General features: G+C 28.3%; 1 protein-coding gene across 1 annotated transcript; it reads right to left on the reverse strand.

Moving 5' to 3' along the window:
* Positions 1 to 257: 257 nt before the first annotated feature.
* Positions 258 to 2122, reverse strand: LOC133029185 (uncharacterized). The gene is made up of 2 exons (XM_061101678.1): positions 1200 to 2122; positions 258 to 1092 (listed from the first exon to the last, which is right to left on the reverse strand). The coding sequence occupies exons 1-2, from the start codon at positions 2074 to 2076 to the stop codon at positions 1064 to 1066; spliced, it is 906 nt and encodes a 301-aa protein (XP_060957661.1). The 5' UTR covers positions 2077 to 2122; the 3' UTR covers positions 258 to 1063.
* Between the last annotated feature and the right edge of the window lie 14123 nt (positions 2123 to 16245).

Genomic DNA, 16245 nt, shown 5'->3' on the forward strand with positions numbered 1-16245 from the left:
ACGCAAACTCGATTTCTTGCCTGGCCACAACTCGTATGGTGTCTTTGGGACAGATTTGCTAGGTACTTGATTCAAGATATAAGCTGCAGTCCTTAATGCCTCACCCCACAAAAATTCTGGCAAGCTAGAATGAATCAACATACAACGTACCATGTCAAGAAGTGTGCGATTCCTTCTTTCAACAATTCCATTTTACTGGGGTGTCCCTGGCATTGTATATCTTGCATCAATACCACATTCTTGCAAGTATTTGGCAAAAGGCCCGGGGTTCCTTCCAGTTTCATCATAACGCCCATAATACTCACCACCTCTATCAGAATTGACAGCTTTAATTTTCTTTCCCTTTTGAAGCTCAACATTCGTCTTGAAAATCTTGAAAGCATCTAAATATTCAAATTTTTCACGAATGAGCTCAACATGGCCATATCGGGAAAAATCATCGATGAAGGTGATAAAGTATTTATAACCACCCATAGCAGGTGGAACAAAAGGCCCACAAATATCAGTATGGATAAGCTCTAACACATCTGCACATCTGTCTGACTTACTTTTTCTAACCTTGGCAGTCAACTTTCCTTTTATACAATCAACACAGGCAGTAAAATCAGAAAAATCAAGATCCTGAAGCACACCATCTTTCACCAATCTTTCCATTCTATCTCTAGAAATATGGCCCAAACGTTTGTGCCAAAGCATGGAAGATTTCAAATCTGATCTTGCACGTTTAGAACGAACAACAGCATTAAGAGAAGAAGAAGATGGACAAGAGGGAGAAGTAATAGGAACAACATCATGTAAATCAAGCTTATATAAGTTTCCACATAAAGTTCCATTTCCAATCAACATAGAGTCACGATACAAAGTCAGTTTTCCAGTTCCAAAATGAAGACTATAACCTAGTCTATCCAAAATAGATACAGAGATCAAATTCCTCCTCATAGAGGGTAAATAAGCAACATCATGCAATTCCAAAAAATGCCCAGTATTCAGCTGCAGATTAACAGTCCCAAAAAATTCAACTCTGACTTTAGTATCGTCTCCCATGTACACATACTCCTCCAACCTACTCGGCCTTCTTCGACTTGTCACTGCCTACAAAGAATTCGTAACATGAATTGTAGCACCAGTATCTAACCACCAAGTGTTTGAGGGCACATCAATAATATTGGATTCCAAACAAACCATCACAAGACAATTACCTTTCTTCTCTAAGTGAGCTTTGAGCTTTCGGCAATCAGCTTTCTTATGCCCGAAGCATTGACAAAAGTTGCACTTCCCTTCGAAAAATTCATTCTTATGACCAGATGAAGAAGAGCTTGCTTGTCCATTTCCCTTAGGATTGGTGGCTTTCTTCTTATGAAACCTTTGGTCACTAGAGTTGTTGGGAGCGAACTTTCTCTTGTGAGAATTGTTTGGATTGGTCACCATGGAGATACTTCTTGCTCTCCCCTTTTTCATGTCCTCTTCTTCTTTGGCAAGAATAGAAGTCATCTCCTCAATGGTCCACTGCTCCTTTTGAGCATTGTAGCTTGATCTGATCGAATCAAATTGAGAAGGAATAGTTTCCATCACAAACCATACCATGTAATCCTCACCAAGATCCAATCCCATGCCCTTGAGCTTTTGGTAACAACCCATGAGCTTGTCAATGTGGGCTTTAATATCACCCGTATTGGCATAATTAGTGCGATGGAACAAAGTCAAGCACTCATTTTTCTCATTCTTTGAGAACTTTTTGTACTTTTCCTTAATGGCAGCAAGAAAATCCTTTGCATTTTCAATCTGAGGAATACTATCACGAATGGACTCATCCATGTGATATCTCATAAGCATCAAACAACAGCGATTGGAATGCTCCCAATCCTCATAGGACTTCTTGTCCTTTTCAGTGGCATCATCAGCGGGTTTAGGCGGTGCATCCATTCTCAAGGCCAAGTCCACTCTCATAAGAGTCAAATTTAGCATGAGGGATTCAACCCACTGCTTGTGGTTGGTTCCATTTAGCGTCAACATGGCAGAGTTTCTTGGAACGCTCAAAGCTGAATGAGAAACAAGAGCAATAACCATTAAATGCATGTTACAACAAAATCATGTCATTTGTGCTCTTTCTCTCATAAATAAATGATCGCAAAATAACAAATGATCATCATGTATGCTAGAGTTCTTAGAAAAAATTAATAAAGTAGAACTCATATACAGGTAAGAACAATCTATTAAATATTATAATCAAATACATTAATTTACTATCGAAATGATAGATAAATTGTGATTCATAATATTTAATAAAATTTTCTTCACCATATTAAGCATCCTTAGCAAACAATTATTATCAATAGGATAATTAATTATTTATAAGGATCTTAATTATTATCCTCATTACCAAATAATTTTCCATACTTAATCTTAGTAAGAAAATAAGCATTAATTGTTTAAATAAACATTAATTTATGCCATAACAAGATAATATTAATAACTAAGATTATGAATAAATTCATGAATTAATATTATGCATAAAATAATGATGTGAGAATGATAGAATGCTAAAAAATGGAAAAAAAAATTGGTGAAAAATGGTCCAAAAAAGACCCTGCACGCGCCCCCACGCTCCTGCCTTTTTTCCTTTTTTTTTTTTGAATCTGACGTACGACGTGTCGTTTATGAAAAACGACATGTCGTTTGCTGAAAACGACATGCAGCTGGGTCATAAACGACCCGTCGTTTTTCGCTGCAAAGGGCTGAGTCTCCCGTTAGTACGACACGTCGTTTTTTGGAAACGACATGTCGTTCAACGCGAACGACAACCAGAGCCCCAATAAAACGACATGTCGTTTTTTGCTCGTGGGGGGCTGAACCGAAGGGCGTACGACATGTCGTTTTTGCCCGACAGTGGCAAACGACATGTCATTTCTGTCGTCCCTGTCACCAAAAAAACCCACACTCGGGTCCGCGGGTCTGCAAGCCGGATCGGCGCGACCCGGTTCGTGACCCGAACGGATATACCACCTCCGGCCACCAAATTTGACGCCGTTTGAGGGGTTTTGTTCCATTTTCAACCCTCTATTATTTTCCAACACCCATTTAATTCAAAAAACACAAAATGATATACCAAAAATGGTAAATCTGAAATGGGTTCCTCCATTGTTAAGCTTCCATGTACCTCCATGGAAAATATATAAAAAAAAAGTTCCCAAAACATATATGAACACATTTAAAATCACAGAACTCATATTTATACAACATTAACACATTAATCCGAAAATAATTATCACAAATTTCAGATTTGAATAAAAAAGGGTTTATGAAAAATTTGAGCTCTAAAATCAATAATTTGGCTCTTGATACCAATTGTTAAACTTTCTACATATTATGAGCTAACAAAAATACATTAAATGCTAATCTTTATTACTCATAATCATCAACCAAGATCAATATTTATTTAGAGCATCAAATTCATAAATACACATACCTCCCAATCCATCCACATGAGTCATTTTGCTTGAATGCCTCCAACAAGAATCACCAACAAGTTTTCAAGATTGAACCCAAACCCTTAGAGCCATAATGTGGAGCAATCCCCTATTTTCTTATTACCATACACCTTAAAATCACTCTACCATCAATGACATATATATACATACATCTCATACCCTTATAACCCTAAGGGGTTACTCACTAATAGGGCTTAAGTGGTCCTTTTATGGTGTACTATAATTTACTGGGCCAATTATAATATAAAGGGTGCTCTCATGTGCCTCTAATACATAATTAATTTATCAACCATCCCATTATGGTTATGAACAAATATTGGGCACATAGTTAATGATTGTGTTTATGGTATTAAGCTTATGATTATATTAGTCCACAATATTAATTCTAACATCATGTTCTACTTTTTAAAATATGAAAAATATAATTTTTTTTAATTTACAGAGAAATATGATCAATATAAACAACTTTTCAGTTTCTTTAATAATTTATTAATAAACAACTAACCAAATTATTCTCTAAGAAAAACAATTAGCCAAATTATAAATTTAAATAAAATTTAAAATGCAAATTAATTTTATAAAGAACTATACAAACTTTATTATTTTATATTTAAAGTTATCTCTGTAAATAAACTTATTTTATAGAACAATGTATTTTCAAAAATACTTATAAAGAAACTAATGGTATCTTAAACATTTTGAAAATAATATATATTACAAAAACTTAATTTTAGCCTTTTAGGTATACTATGTTATCTTTTATTTAAGATACTTTTACGTTATCTTTTTTCATTAAGAATAGTGTTTTACTTAAATAAATTATTAATAAATATAAGCACTTACTATATAATTTATAAAAAAAATTAGTATATGTTATAAATATTAATAATTATGTGGATGTCCAAATCTTTTATTTATTACCATTAATTGTAATCAACATTCCTCTTTTTTCTGGTTTCCCTTTTTCTTAAATTCTTAATATCTCACTCTTGTATTTGTATAAATAGGGATTCACCCCATTGGAATAAACAACTTAGAAATTCTCATTCTCATTCACTTTCTCTTTCTCTCTTCATCTTCTTCTTCTTTCTTCTCATCTATTCTATATTATGTTATATTATTTTATAACACGTTATCAGCACGAGTCTCTGCCCAAGCTTCAAGCATGAGTCTCTGCCCAAGTCCCAATGTAAGTATTTTGTTAAAGTTCTTGAATTGTTTCAAAGTCACGATACACTAAATATATATTTATATATATACTTATCTGACTGAAACAATTTCAAGAATCTTTGTTTACTTTTTCTTTTTATCTATGTATCTATATATTATATATGTATGTATATATTTTTATATATTTATTATTGATGTCATATATATATATATTATGTTCTTATCATTCATAATATTTACAATATATGTGTGCCTATGATTAGAGATGGAAATTTATACCGCGGGGATGGGTAACCGCGGGGACCCGCCCCTAATGAGGTGGGGATTCTCCATAGGCTATGATATGATAGAGAAAAATCTATATAAATTATACATATATCCAGAAGATTATGTATCATCGATAAAATATTGCATATATCCTAAAGATTATGCATCATCGATAAAATATTGCATATATCCTAAAGATTATGCATCATCGATAAAATATTGCATATATCCTGAAGATTATGCATCATCGATAAAATATTGCATATATCCTGATGATTATGCGTCCTCAATAAAATCTTGCATATATCCTGAAGATTATGCAAACGTAATATTCATTATATAGTTGATGGATATATAATGAAAGAGATGAATACATATTTATATATATGTTCTTGTATTCTTTGAGGACAATGAAAAGTAATCTAATATCGATATACATTTTGACAAACATTTCCTGAAGTAAATGTTTTATATTTGTCAAAAAAAATGATTGTATTTATGTGAATACAACTAAAGAATCATTAAAAATGATTATTATTGATGCAATTTTATAGTGGGTTTTGAATACCTAAAAGGAATATTAAGAAAATTGCATTGAAACATCAAAGTATAAGAATAATAGTGAATTCAACTACTTTTAAAGATTGTTTGTATTAGTCATGTTACTATACATTGTTATTACTTGCAATGTTGGAAATTATTGCATGTGACATATATTAAAGATCAAATTTTGCATACATCTTGTAGATTATGCAAAAATTGTATTCATATATTCTTTGAAATATTATTAAAGAAATTGTTGAGTAATTTTTTTTTATATATGAACAAGTAATAAATTTTTAAGAAATTTATAATAATGTTCTACTTGTTCAACGTCATTCCCCGAAGTGAATGTAATGATTTAAAATAATCGATGGCATCATTTACTACTCAAATATTTCCAAAAGAAAGTGGAAACAACCAAAAGATGAGATACCACACACAATCAAAGTGTATAAAATCTATATATCATGTGTGGAATTGAATAATAGTACTCGCATACCTGTAGTACGGACACACTTATAATCAAGATAAAAGTATATTTGATTATTGAATAGAATGTGAATTGTGTACAAACTTATTGTACATTTAGAATATTTAAATATCATTCCCTAAAGAGAATGAATAGACATGAAATTCTATTTCAAAGAATATAGATTTCACATATATTGGCAATGCCAAAAGTAAATTAATATATATGTTATAAAATAATATAAAATAATATAAAGTAGATGAGAAGAAAGAAGTAGAAGATGAAAAGAGAAAGAGAAAGTGAATGAGAATTTTTGAGTTGTTTATTCCAATGGGGTGAACCCCTATTTATACAAATACAAGAGTGAGATATTAAGAAACTAAGAAAAAGGGAAACTAAGAAAAGAGGAATGTTAATTACAATTAATGGTAATAAATAAAAAATTTGGACATCCACATAATTATTAATATTTATAACACTCCCCCTTGGATGTCCATAATAACTGCCTTAATAAAAATCTTGCTGAAAACTTAATCAAAAGAAAAAGAGTATAGTGTAAACTAACTCCCCCTCATTTGGGCATTTGTGGAGATCTTCTAATCGACAAATTTCGATCTTGTTTGCCGTCTTCTCAAATGTTGATGTTGGTAATAACTTTGTGAATAAGTTTGCAAGATTGACACTTGATTGAATATGTTGAACACCAATATGCATTTTCTTGAAGCGTATAAAGAAGAATTTGGTGAAATGTGTTCTAACTCTATCTCCTTCAATGTACCCTCCTTTTAGTTGAGCGATGCAAGCAGTATTATCTTCATAGAGAACTGTTTGGGTTGATACTTCTTTATTGAGTGCAATCCATATGTTTCCCAAATATGCTATGTCAATGATCTCACTCACACACATTCTCTACTTGCTTCATAAAATGCAAGTATGTTAACATGATTTATAGTTGCCTCGTTAAAAACCTTGCCAGAAAAACCCAGTGGGACAAAATCTGAGCTAGGGAAAAAGATTACAATATATATTTCATATTCATAACTATTTGTAAGTTGCCTCATTAAAAACCTTGCCAGGAAAACCCAGTGGGACAAAACCTGAACTAAGGGAAAAAGAGTGCAACATAAATATGTCTCCCCCTCATGCACATATGATCCATAACTCTTTTGGTGATAATAGATCTCATGAGATTATTGTTGTCACTTTCAAAATATCATCATATACAATCTTTGATCATATATTTTCTATAACTCTTCCAGAGTATGTATGGACTTCTAAATTATAGATGAGGGGTCCGTGGAACATTAGTCTTTATCCAACTAATTGTATCATTCATGTGTGTACACAACTTTGTTCATACGAAAATTTAAAATTTCAAGTAGATATGAACATAACACATTAATGGTACTATAAATTTTCATTTGTGACAATGATGGTACTCCAAGACCATATATTTGTTCCATCTTGTTGTATGATCTTAATTTCCATATCAAAAGATCATATATCTATAATTCTTGATACATATGAAGTACTTTAGGACTTCAATACTAATGAACAAACTTTATACATTAATATTTCTCGAAATACAAAAGAAATAAAAGTTTGTTCTTCAATTAATCAAAAACTCTTCAAGAGTCTATCACAACGTATAATTTACGAATTTATATTGCATAGACAACCATAGGTATTTTTCAAATAATAATTTACTTACATGTCTTTATTTCATACAAAGATCTTTGTCATATAGTGCGCGCGACTTTGAATTTATATCACTTAAGACATATATTAAATTCTTCTGGAATTTTTAGATAAGGCTTATTTCAAATTCTCACTATATTAGGAGCTCCAAATAAATAACCTTTTGTTGCAACATTTATGTGACGCTTATAAATCCTCATAAAATATATTCCAGGTTATAATTAAATCATGATTATATTTTTTCAATATTTAAGCCTTACTTCAATCAATCTCATGTCTATGCAAACTTTGTACAAGAATTCATTATGTACAAATACATATATGCAAATTTCTCATCAGAAATATTTATTTGCACACCCTACAGGTCTTACTTCACTTTATGTGAGTAAATTTGCCTGGACTGCGTCATAATATTTTGGCCAAAAATTAAAATGTATGTCGATAATTCTCGACAAATCTAATACCATGATCCTTGCTATCTCATGTTAGTTTATTGCATATGCAAACATTCAACATCTATTGTATACAAAAATTTCATTATATGATAATTTCCTCCCATATTGACATAACTTATAGAGATCTCTTTAAATTACATATTTTTCAAATATGTTTATCATTTATAGGTACCTATATAGAATCACTTCAGGGATTTAATTATGATCAAATGTGTTATGTCTAACTTCTCTTGGGAGTCTCTTCTAGAGTACCGTTTCATCACGGTTATCATTTTTAAATCATCAATACTTTATAACATTAAGGTATCTTCATGAGTACCTCTAGATTTAACAATTTCAGGACAAATCAAATGAACATTTACTAATAATTTCTATATTGTTCATTTACGCTTCAGGCGTTTTCAACTCATTCTATCTCAACTTTGAATAATATTGATTTGCAGTTGGTATATATCATTTTAAACTATATTGTTCTTATATACTTTGTGCAAGGATCATTTTCAAAAATTATTATCGATCCCAACTGCTTCTCTCCCCCTGATCGAGAGAATTTTTAAAAATTGTGATATCTAATAATATTAATATACCTGTAGGGATTTCAGTATATCACAATGAATCAATATTTATTTAAACTCATATATACTATATGACATTGAACTTCAGGTTCAATAAACTTTAGTTTCAAGTTCAATCCTTATGAACTTAATTCATTTCTAAGAATGAGTCATACATGTATAATTAGAAATACATAAATTTACACATTTTGTAAATACATGATCATATAATCTTATCACATCGATAAGAAACTATGCAATACAAATCTAATAATAGCTCAAGACTGTTAAAGAAATATAATTTAAATATTTTCTGTGTGCAAATATATGCACATTCTTCTTTTGAGCCTTATAAATTAACAATGAGAAGAATCTTCTGGTTCTTCAACAAAATTTAGTCAAATTCTTTGACAATTTATTGCATATGATTGATCATGTCAAAAAAATTCAATTCATGAACTTCAGGTTCACTATAATTTGTATTTCAATGAAACTTTCAAAAAGTAATGTAAATTCATTACAACATAATCATTACAAGTTTCATTTTTATATACACGAATAATATAATTATATTATTCTCCAAAACATATACACTCTTCAGGAGTCACTATTATGTTTATCAAACTTTATATTTCTTCAGGAATCACTATCATCAATTCAATGATGTGTATAATTTGAAAAATACATGACAACTTCATCATGTTATTGTAATTGTCAAATAGATATAACCGTAATATATCATTCATTTTTCCTGGTATCTTTTTAACAAGTCGTCTAATTTATTAATAGACTATTCATCAGTCTAATTATCATGACTTGATATATTACATATTTAAATGTACAATAAGTACATATAATAAGTTATTTCTTATTACTTTCATAACTAGATAAAAGTTATACATCTAGGTACGTACAAAGATATTTTACTACTCAAAGTAGCAATTGTATGTAAGACTTCTTCAGGAAGCTTTTCAAATAATCATTTTGTGATTCTTTATCACTTTGATTATATTGGATCACTAACAAATATTAGTAAGTTATATATTCACTTCTGGGAATATGCAAACTGAATTATATAGTAACTATATATATACATATCCTGTACCAATAATAGTTTGAAACTATTGATTTCAAGAAATAATAAAATATGTATATATAAATTTACTTCTGGCATTGCCAATGTATGTGAAATCTATATTCTTTGAAATAGAATTTCATGTTTATTCATTCTCTTCAGGGAATGATATTTAAATATTCTAAATGTACAATAAATTTGTACAATTCACATTCTATTCAATAATCAAATATACTTTTATCTTGATTATAAGTGTGTCCGTACTACAGGTACGCGACTACTATTATTCAATTCCACACATGATATATAGATCTTATACACTTTGATTGTGTGTGGTATCTCATCTTTTGGTTGTTTCCACTTTCTTCTGGAAATATTTGAGTAAATAATGCCATCGATTGTTTAAAATCATTACATTCACTTCGGGGAATGACGTTGAACAAGTAGAACATTATTATAAATTTCTTAAAAATTTATTACTTGTTCATATATAAAAAGAAATTACTCAGCAATTTCTTTAACAATATTTCAAAGAATATATGAATACAATTTTTGCATAATCTCCAAGATGTATGCAAAATTTGATCTTTAATATATGTCACATGCAATAATTTCCAACATTGCAAGTAATAACAATGTATAGTAACATGACTAATACAAACAATCTTTAAAAGTAGTTGAATTCAATTCGTATCATTCTCTGCAGGGAATGATGAACAATAAATACATGTCTCATGTATTTAAATAACATTAGTCATGCTCACTGTTATTCTTATACTTTGATGTTTTAATGCAATTTTCTTAACATTCTGTTTAGGTATTCAAAACCCACTATAAAATTGCATCAATAATAATCATTTTTAATGATTCTTTAGTTGTATTCACATAAATACAATCATTTTTTTTTTACAAATATAAAACATTTACTTCAGGAAATGTTTGTCAATATCTATATCGATATTAGATTACTTTTCATTGTCCTCAAAGAATACAAGAACATATATATAAATATGTATTCATCTCTTTCATTATATATCCATCAACTATATAATGAATATTACGTTTGCATAATCTTCAGGATATATGCAAGATTTTATTGAGGACGCATAATCATCAAGATATATGCAATATTTTATCGAGGATGCATAATCTTCAGGATATATGCAATATTTTATCGATGATGCATAATTTTTAAGATATATGCAATATTTTATCGAGGATACATAATCTTCAGGATATATGTATAATTTATATAGATTTTCTCTATAATATCATAAGCAAGCATATATTGTAAATATTATGAATGATAAGAATATAATATGTATATATATATATGAAATCAATAGTAAATATATAAAAATATATACATACATATATAATATATAGATATATAGATAAAAAGAAAAGAGATTCTTGAAATTGTTTCAGTCAGATAAGTATATATATATAAATATATATTTAGTGTATCTTGACTTTGAAACAATTCAAGAACTTTAACAAAATACTTACATTGGGACTTGGGCAGAGACTCATACTTGAAGCTTGGGCAGAGACTCGTGCTGATAACGTGTTATAAAATAATATAAAATAATATAAAGTAGATGAGAAGAAAGAAGTAGAAGATGAAAAGAGAAAGAGAAAGTGAATGAGAATTTTTGAGTTGTTTATTCCAATGGGGTGAACCCCTATTTATACAAATACAAGAGTGAGATATTAAGAAACTAAGAAAAAGGGAAACTAAGAAAAGAGGAATGTTAATTACAATTAATGGTAATAAATAAAAAATTTGGACATCCACATAATTATTAATATTTATAACAATATACATATTTTATTATTTCTTGAAATCAATAGTTTCAAACTATTGTTGGTACAGGATATGTATATATATAGTTACTATATAATTCAATTTGCATATTCCCAGAAGTGAATATATAACTTACTAATATTTGTTAGTGATCAAATATAATCAAAGTGATAAAGAATCACAAAATGATTATTTGAAAAGCTTCCTGAAGAAGTCTTACATACAATTGCTACTTTGAGTAGTAAAATATCTTTGTATGTACCTAGATGTATAACTTTTATCTAGTTATGAAAGTGATAATAAATAACTTATTATATGTACTTGTTGTACATTTAAATATATAATATATCAAGTCATGATAATTAGACTGATGAATAGTCTATTAATAAATTAGACGACTTGTTAAAAAGATACCAGGAAAAATGAATGATATAGTATGGTTATATCTATTTGACCATTATAACAGCATGATGAAGTTGTTATGTACATTTTATATAATACACATCATTAGATTGATGATAGTGATTCCTGAAGAAATATAAAATTTGATAAACATAATAGTGACTCCTGAAGAGTGTATATGTTTTGGAGAATAATATAATTATATTATTCGTGTATATAAAAATGAAACTTATAATGATTATGTTGTAATGAATTTACATTTACTTTTGAAAGTTTCATTGAAATACAAATTATAGTGAACCTGAAGTTCATTAATTGAATTATTTTGACATGATAAATCATATGCAATAAATTGTCAAAGAATTTGACTAAATTTGAAGAACCAGAAGATTCTTCTCATTGTTAATTTATAAGGCTCAAAAGAAGAATGTGCATATATTTGCACATAGAAAATATTTAAATTATATTTCTTTAACAATCTTGAGCCATTGTTAGATTTTTATTGCATAGTTTCTTATCGATGTGATAAGATTATATTATCATGCATTTACAAAATGTGTAAATTTATGTATTTCTAATTATACACGTATGACTCATTCTTAGAAATGAATTAAGTTCATAAGTATTAAACTTGAAACTGAAGTTATTGAACCTGAAGTTCAATGTCATATAATATATATGAGTTTAAATAGATATTGATTCATTGTGATATATTGAAATCCCTACAGGTTTATTAATATTATTAGATATCACAATTTCTTAAAATTCTCTCGATCAGGGGGAGAGAAGCAGTTGGGATCGATGATAATTTTTGAAAAATGATCCTTGCACAAAGTATATAAGAACAATATAGTTCAAAATGATATATACCAACTGCAAATCAATATTATTCAAAGTTGAGATAGAATGAGTTGAAAACGCCTGAAGGGTAAATGAACAATGTAGAAATTATTAGTAAATGTTCATTTGATTTGTCCTGAAGTTGTTAAATCTGGAGGTACTCATGGAGATACCTTAATGTTATAAAGTATTAAAATGATAACTGTGATGAAAACGGTACTTGAAGAGACTCCCAAGAGAAGTTAGACATAACACATTTCATCATAATTGAATCCCTGAAGTGATTCTCTATAGGTACCTATAAATCATAAACATATTTGAAAAATATGTAATTTAAAGAGATCTCTATAAGTTATGTCAATATGGGAGAAAATTATCATTTATTAAAATTTTTGTCGACAATAAATATTGAATGTGTGCATATGCAATAAACTAACATAAGATAACAAGGATCATTGTATTAAATTTGTCGAGAATTATCGACATACATTTTGATTTTTGGCCAAAATATTATGACGCAGTCCAGGCAAATTTATTCGCATAAAGTGAAGTAAGACTTGTAGGGTGTGCAAATAAATATTTCTGATGAGAAATTTGCATATATGTATTTGTACATAATGAATTGTTGTACAAAGTTTGCATAGACATGAGATTGATTGAAGTAAGGCTTAAATATTGAGAAAATATAATCATGATTTGATTATAGCCTGGAATATATTTTATGAGGATTTATAGGCGTCACATAAATGTTGCAACAAAAAGTTATTCATTTGGAGCTCCTAATATAGTGAGAATTTGAAATAAGCCTTATCTAAAAATTCTAGAAGAATTTAATACATGTCTTAAGTGATATAAATTCTAAGTCGCGCGCATTATATGACAAAGATCTTTGTATGAAATAAAGACATGTAAGTAAATTATTATTTGAAAAATACGTATGGTTGTCTATGCAGTATAAATACGTAAATTATACGTTGTGATAGAATCTTGAAGATTTTTTTATTAATTGCAAAACAAACTTTTATTTCTTTTGTATATCGAGAAATATTAAATGTATAAAGTTTGTTCATTAGTATTGAAGTCCTGAAGTACTTCATATGTATTAAGAATTATAGATATATGATCATTTGATATGAAAATTAAGATCATACAACAAGATGGAACAAATATATGGTCTTGGAGTACGATCATTGTCACAAACGAAAATTTATATTATCATTAATGTGTTATGTTCATGTCTACTTGAAATGTTAAATTTTAGTATGAACAAGATTGTATATACACATGAATGATACAATTAGTTGGATAAAGATTAATGTTCCACGAACCCCTCATCTATAATTTAGAAGTCCATACATACTCTGGAAGAGTTATAGAAAATATATGATCAAAGATTGTATATTGTGATATTTTAAAAGTGATAACAATAATCTTATGAGATTTATTATCACCAAAAGAATTATGGATCATATGTGCATGAGGGGGAGACATATTCATGTTGCACTCTTTTTTCCTTAGCTCAAGTTTTGTCCCACTGGGTTTTCCTGGCAAGGTTTTTAACGAGCCAACTTGTAAATAGTTATGAATATGAAATATATATTGTACTCTTTTTCCGTAGCTCAGATTTTGTCCCACTGGGTTTTTCTGGCAAGGTTTTTAACGAGGCAACTATAAATCATGTTAACATACTTGCATTTTATGAAGCAAGTAGAGAATGTGTGTGAGTGAGATCATTGACATAGCATATTCGGGAAACATATGGATTGCACTCAATAAAGAAGTATCAACCCAAGCAATTCTCTATGGATAATACTGCTTGCATCGTTCAACTAAAAGGAGGTACATTGAAGGAGATAGAGTTAGAACACATTCCACGAAATTCTTCTTTATACGCTTCAAGAAAATGCATATTGGTGTTCAACATATTCAATCAAGTGTCAATCTTACAAACTTATTCACAAAGTTATTACCAACATCAACATTTGAGAAGACGGCAGATAAGATCGAAATTCGTCGATTAGAAGATCTCCACAAATGCCTAAATGATGAGGAGTTAGTTTACACTATACTCTTTTTCCTTTGATCAAGTTTTCAGCAAGATTTTTAATAAGGCAATTATTATGGACATCCAAGGGGGAGTGTTATAAATATTAATAATTATGTGGATGTCCAAATCTTTTATTTATTACCATTAATTGTAATCAACATTCCTCTTTTTTCTGGTTTCCCTTTTTCTTAGTTTCTTAATATCTCACTCTTGTATTTGTATAAATAGGGGTTCACCCCATTGGAATAAACAACTTAGAAATTCTCATTCACTTTCTCTTTCTCTCTTCATCTTCTTCTTCTTTCTTCTCATCTATTCTATATTATGTTATATTATTTTATAACAGTATATATAATAATTTTCATAGTGTAACTAATTCTATTATGTGTAAGATATTATTTGGTAACTTTAAAAAATTTTATATTAACATATCAAAATTGTTTTATTAAATAAATTTTTTATTAGTGTACCATATTGTAACTTTCAAATATAACATAACGAAAGACTTTATAGTAATTTATAATGTACTTGATATGTTGAATTTTATGATTTTTGTTAAAAAAGTTATTAAAAAAGAAATGAAAAAGTTACTTTTAATGTTGGTCGTCCTTTTTAAGAGACGGTAAAAAAATATATACTTCCTACATATATTAATTTTATTTTTTTTTAAAAAAAAAACTTTATTTCAAGATAATTTTGTCTTAAATATATTTGGCTACTTATTTCATGGTTAACTTTAAAATTATAGTTTTAATTTAAATTTTTTTAAGTTATATCATGTTATTTTATTGTTTAAGATATCTTGGTGTTACTTTTTTCAAACATCGTTTACATTAATTTTAAACATAATTAAGAAATAAATAAGTTATAATAAAGTATAAAAAATTATTATAAAGTTTACAAGTAAAATTAGTGTAATTTTTTTAATGTAACTCATATGATGTTTAAACTATTTTAGAAGTCTATCAAAATTAATTTATAAAATAAGTTTAATTGGAATACAATACTTATATTTTCCAAAAAAATATATATATATTTATTACTTATTAGTTAACTAAATAAAAAAAACTAAAATGTCACTTTAAATTTTGGTCATTTTCTACGATGAAACATATATACTTTTAATACATTGAAATGATCATTTTAATGAGTAGACTAAAATAATAAAAATTTTGAGACCAACTAATTATTTATGTAGTCAAAAAAATATTTTAAATTTAAGAAAAGAAAATATGAAAAAAAAAATATCTTTTTAATATATAAATTTAGTATTGTACTAGTTAGAAGTTACGTGCCGAGGCACGTAAATATCCGTTTTAGTTAAGTTTAGTTCTTTATTTTTATTTAAATTTTTGTAACTAAAGGTATGATTATGCGAATGATTTGTTTTATTAAAGTAATATTTGTGCTATTATATTTAGTTAATAAAA

Source organism: Cannabis sativa, chromosome 1 (assembly GCF_029168945.1).
Source record: "Cannabis sativa cultivar Pink pepper isolate KNU-18-1 chromosome 1, ASM2916894v1, whole genome shotgun sequence".
In the NCBI taxonomy this organism is placed as follows: Eukaryota; Viridiplantae; Streptophyta; class Magnoliopsida; order Rosales; family Cannabaceae; genus Cannabis; species Cannabis sativa.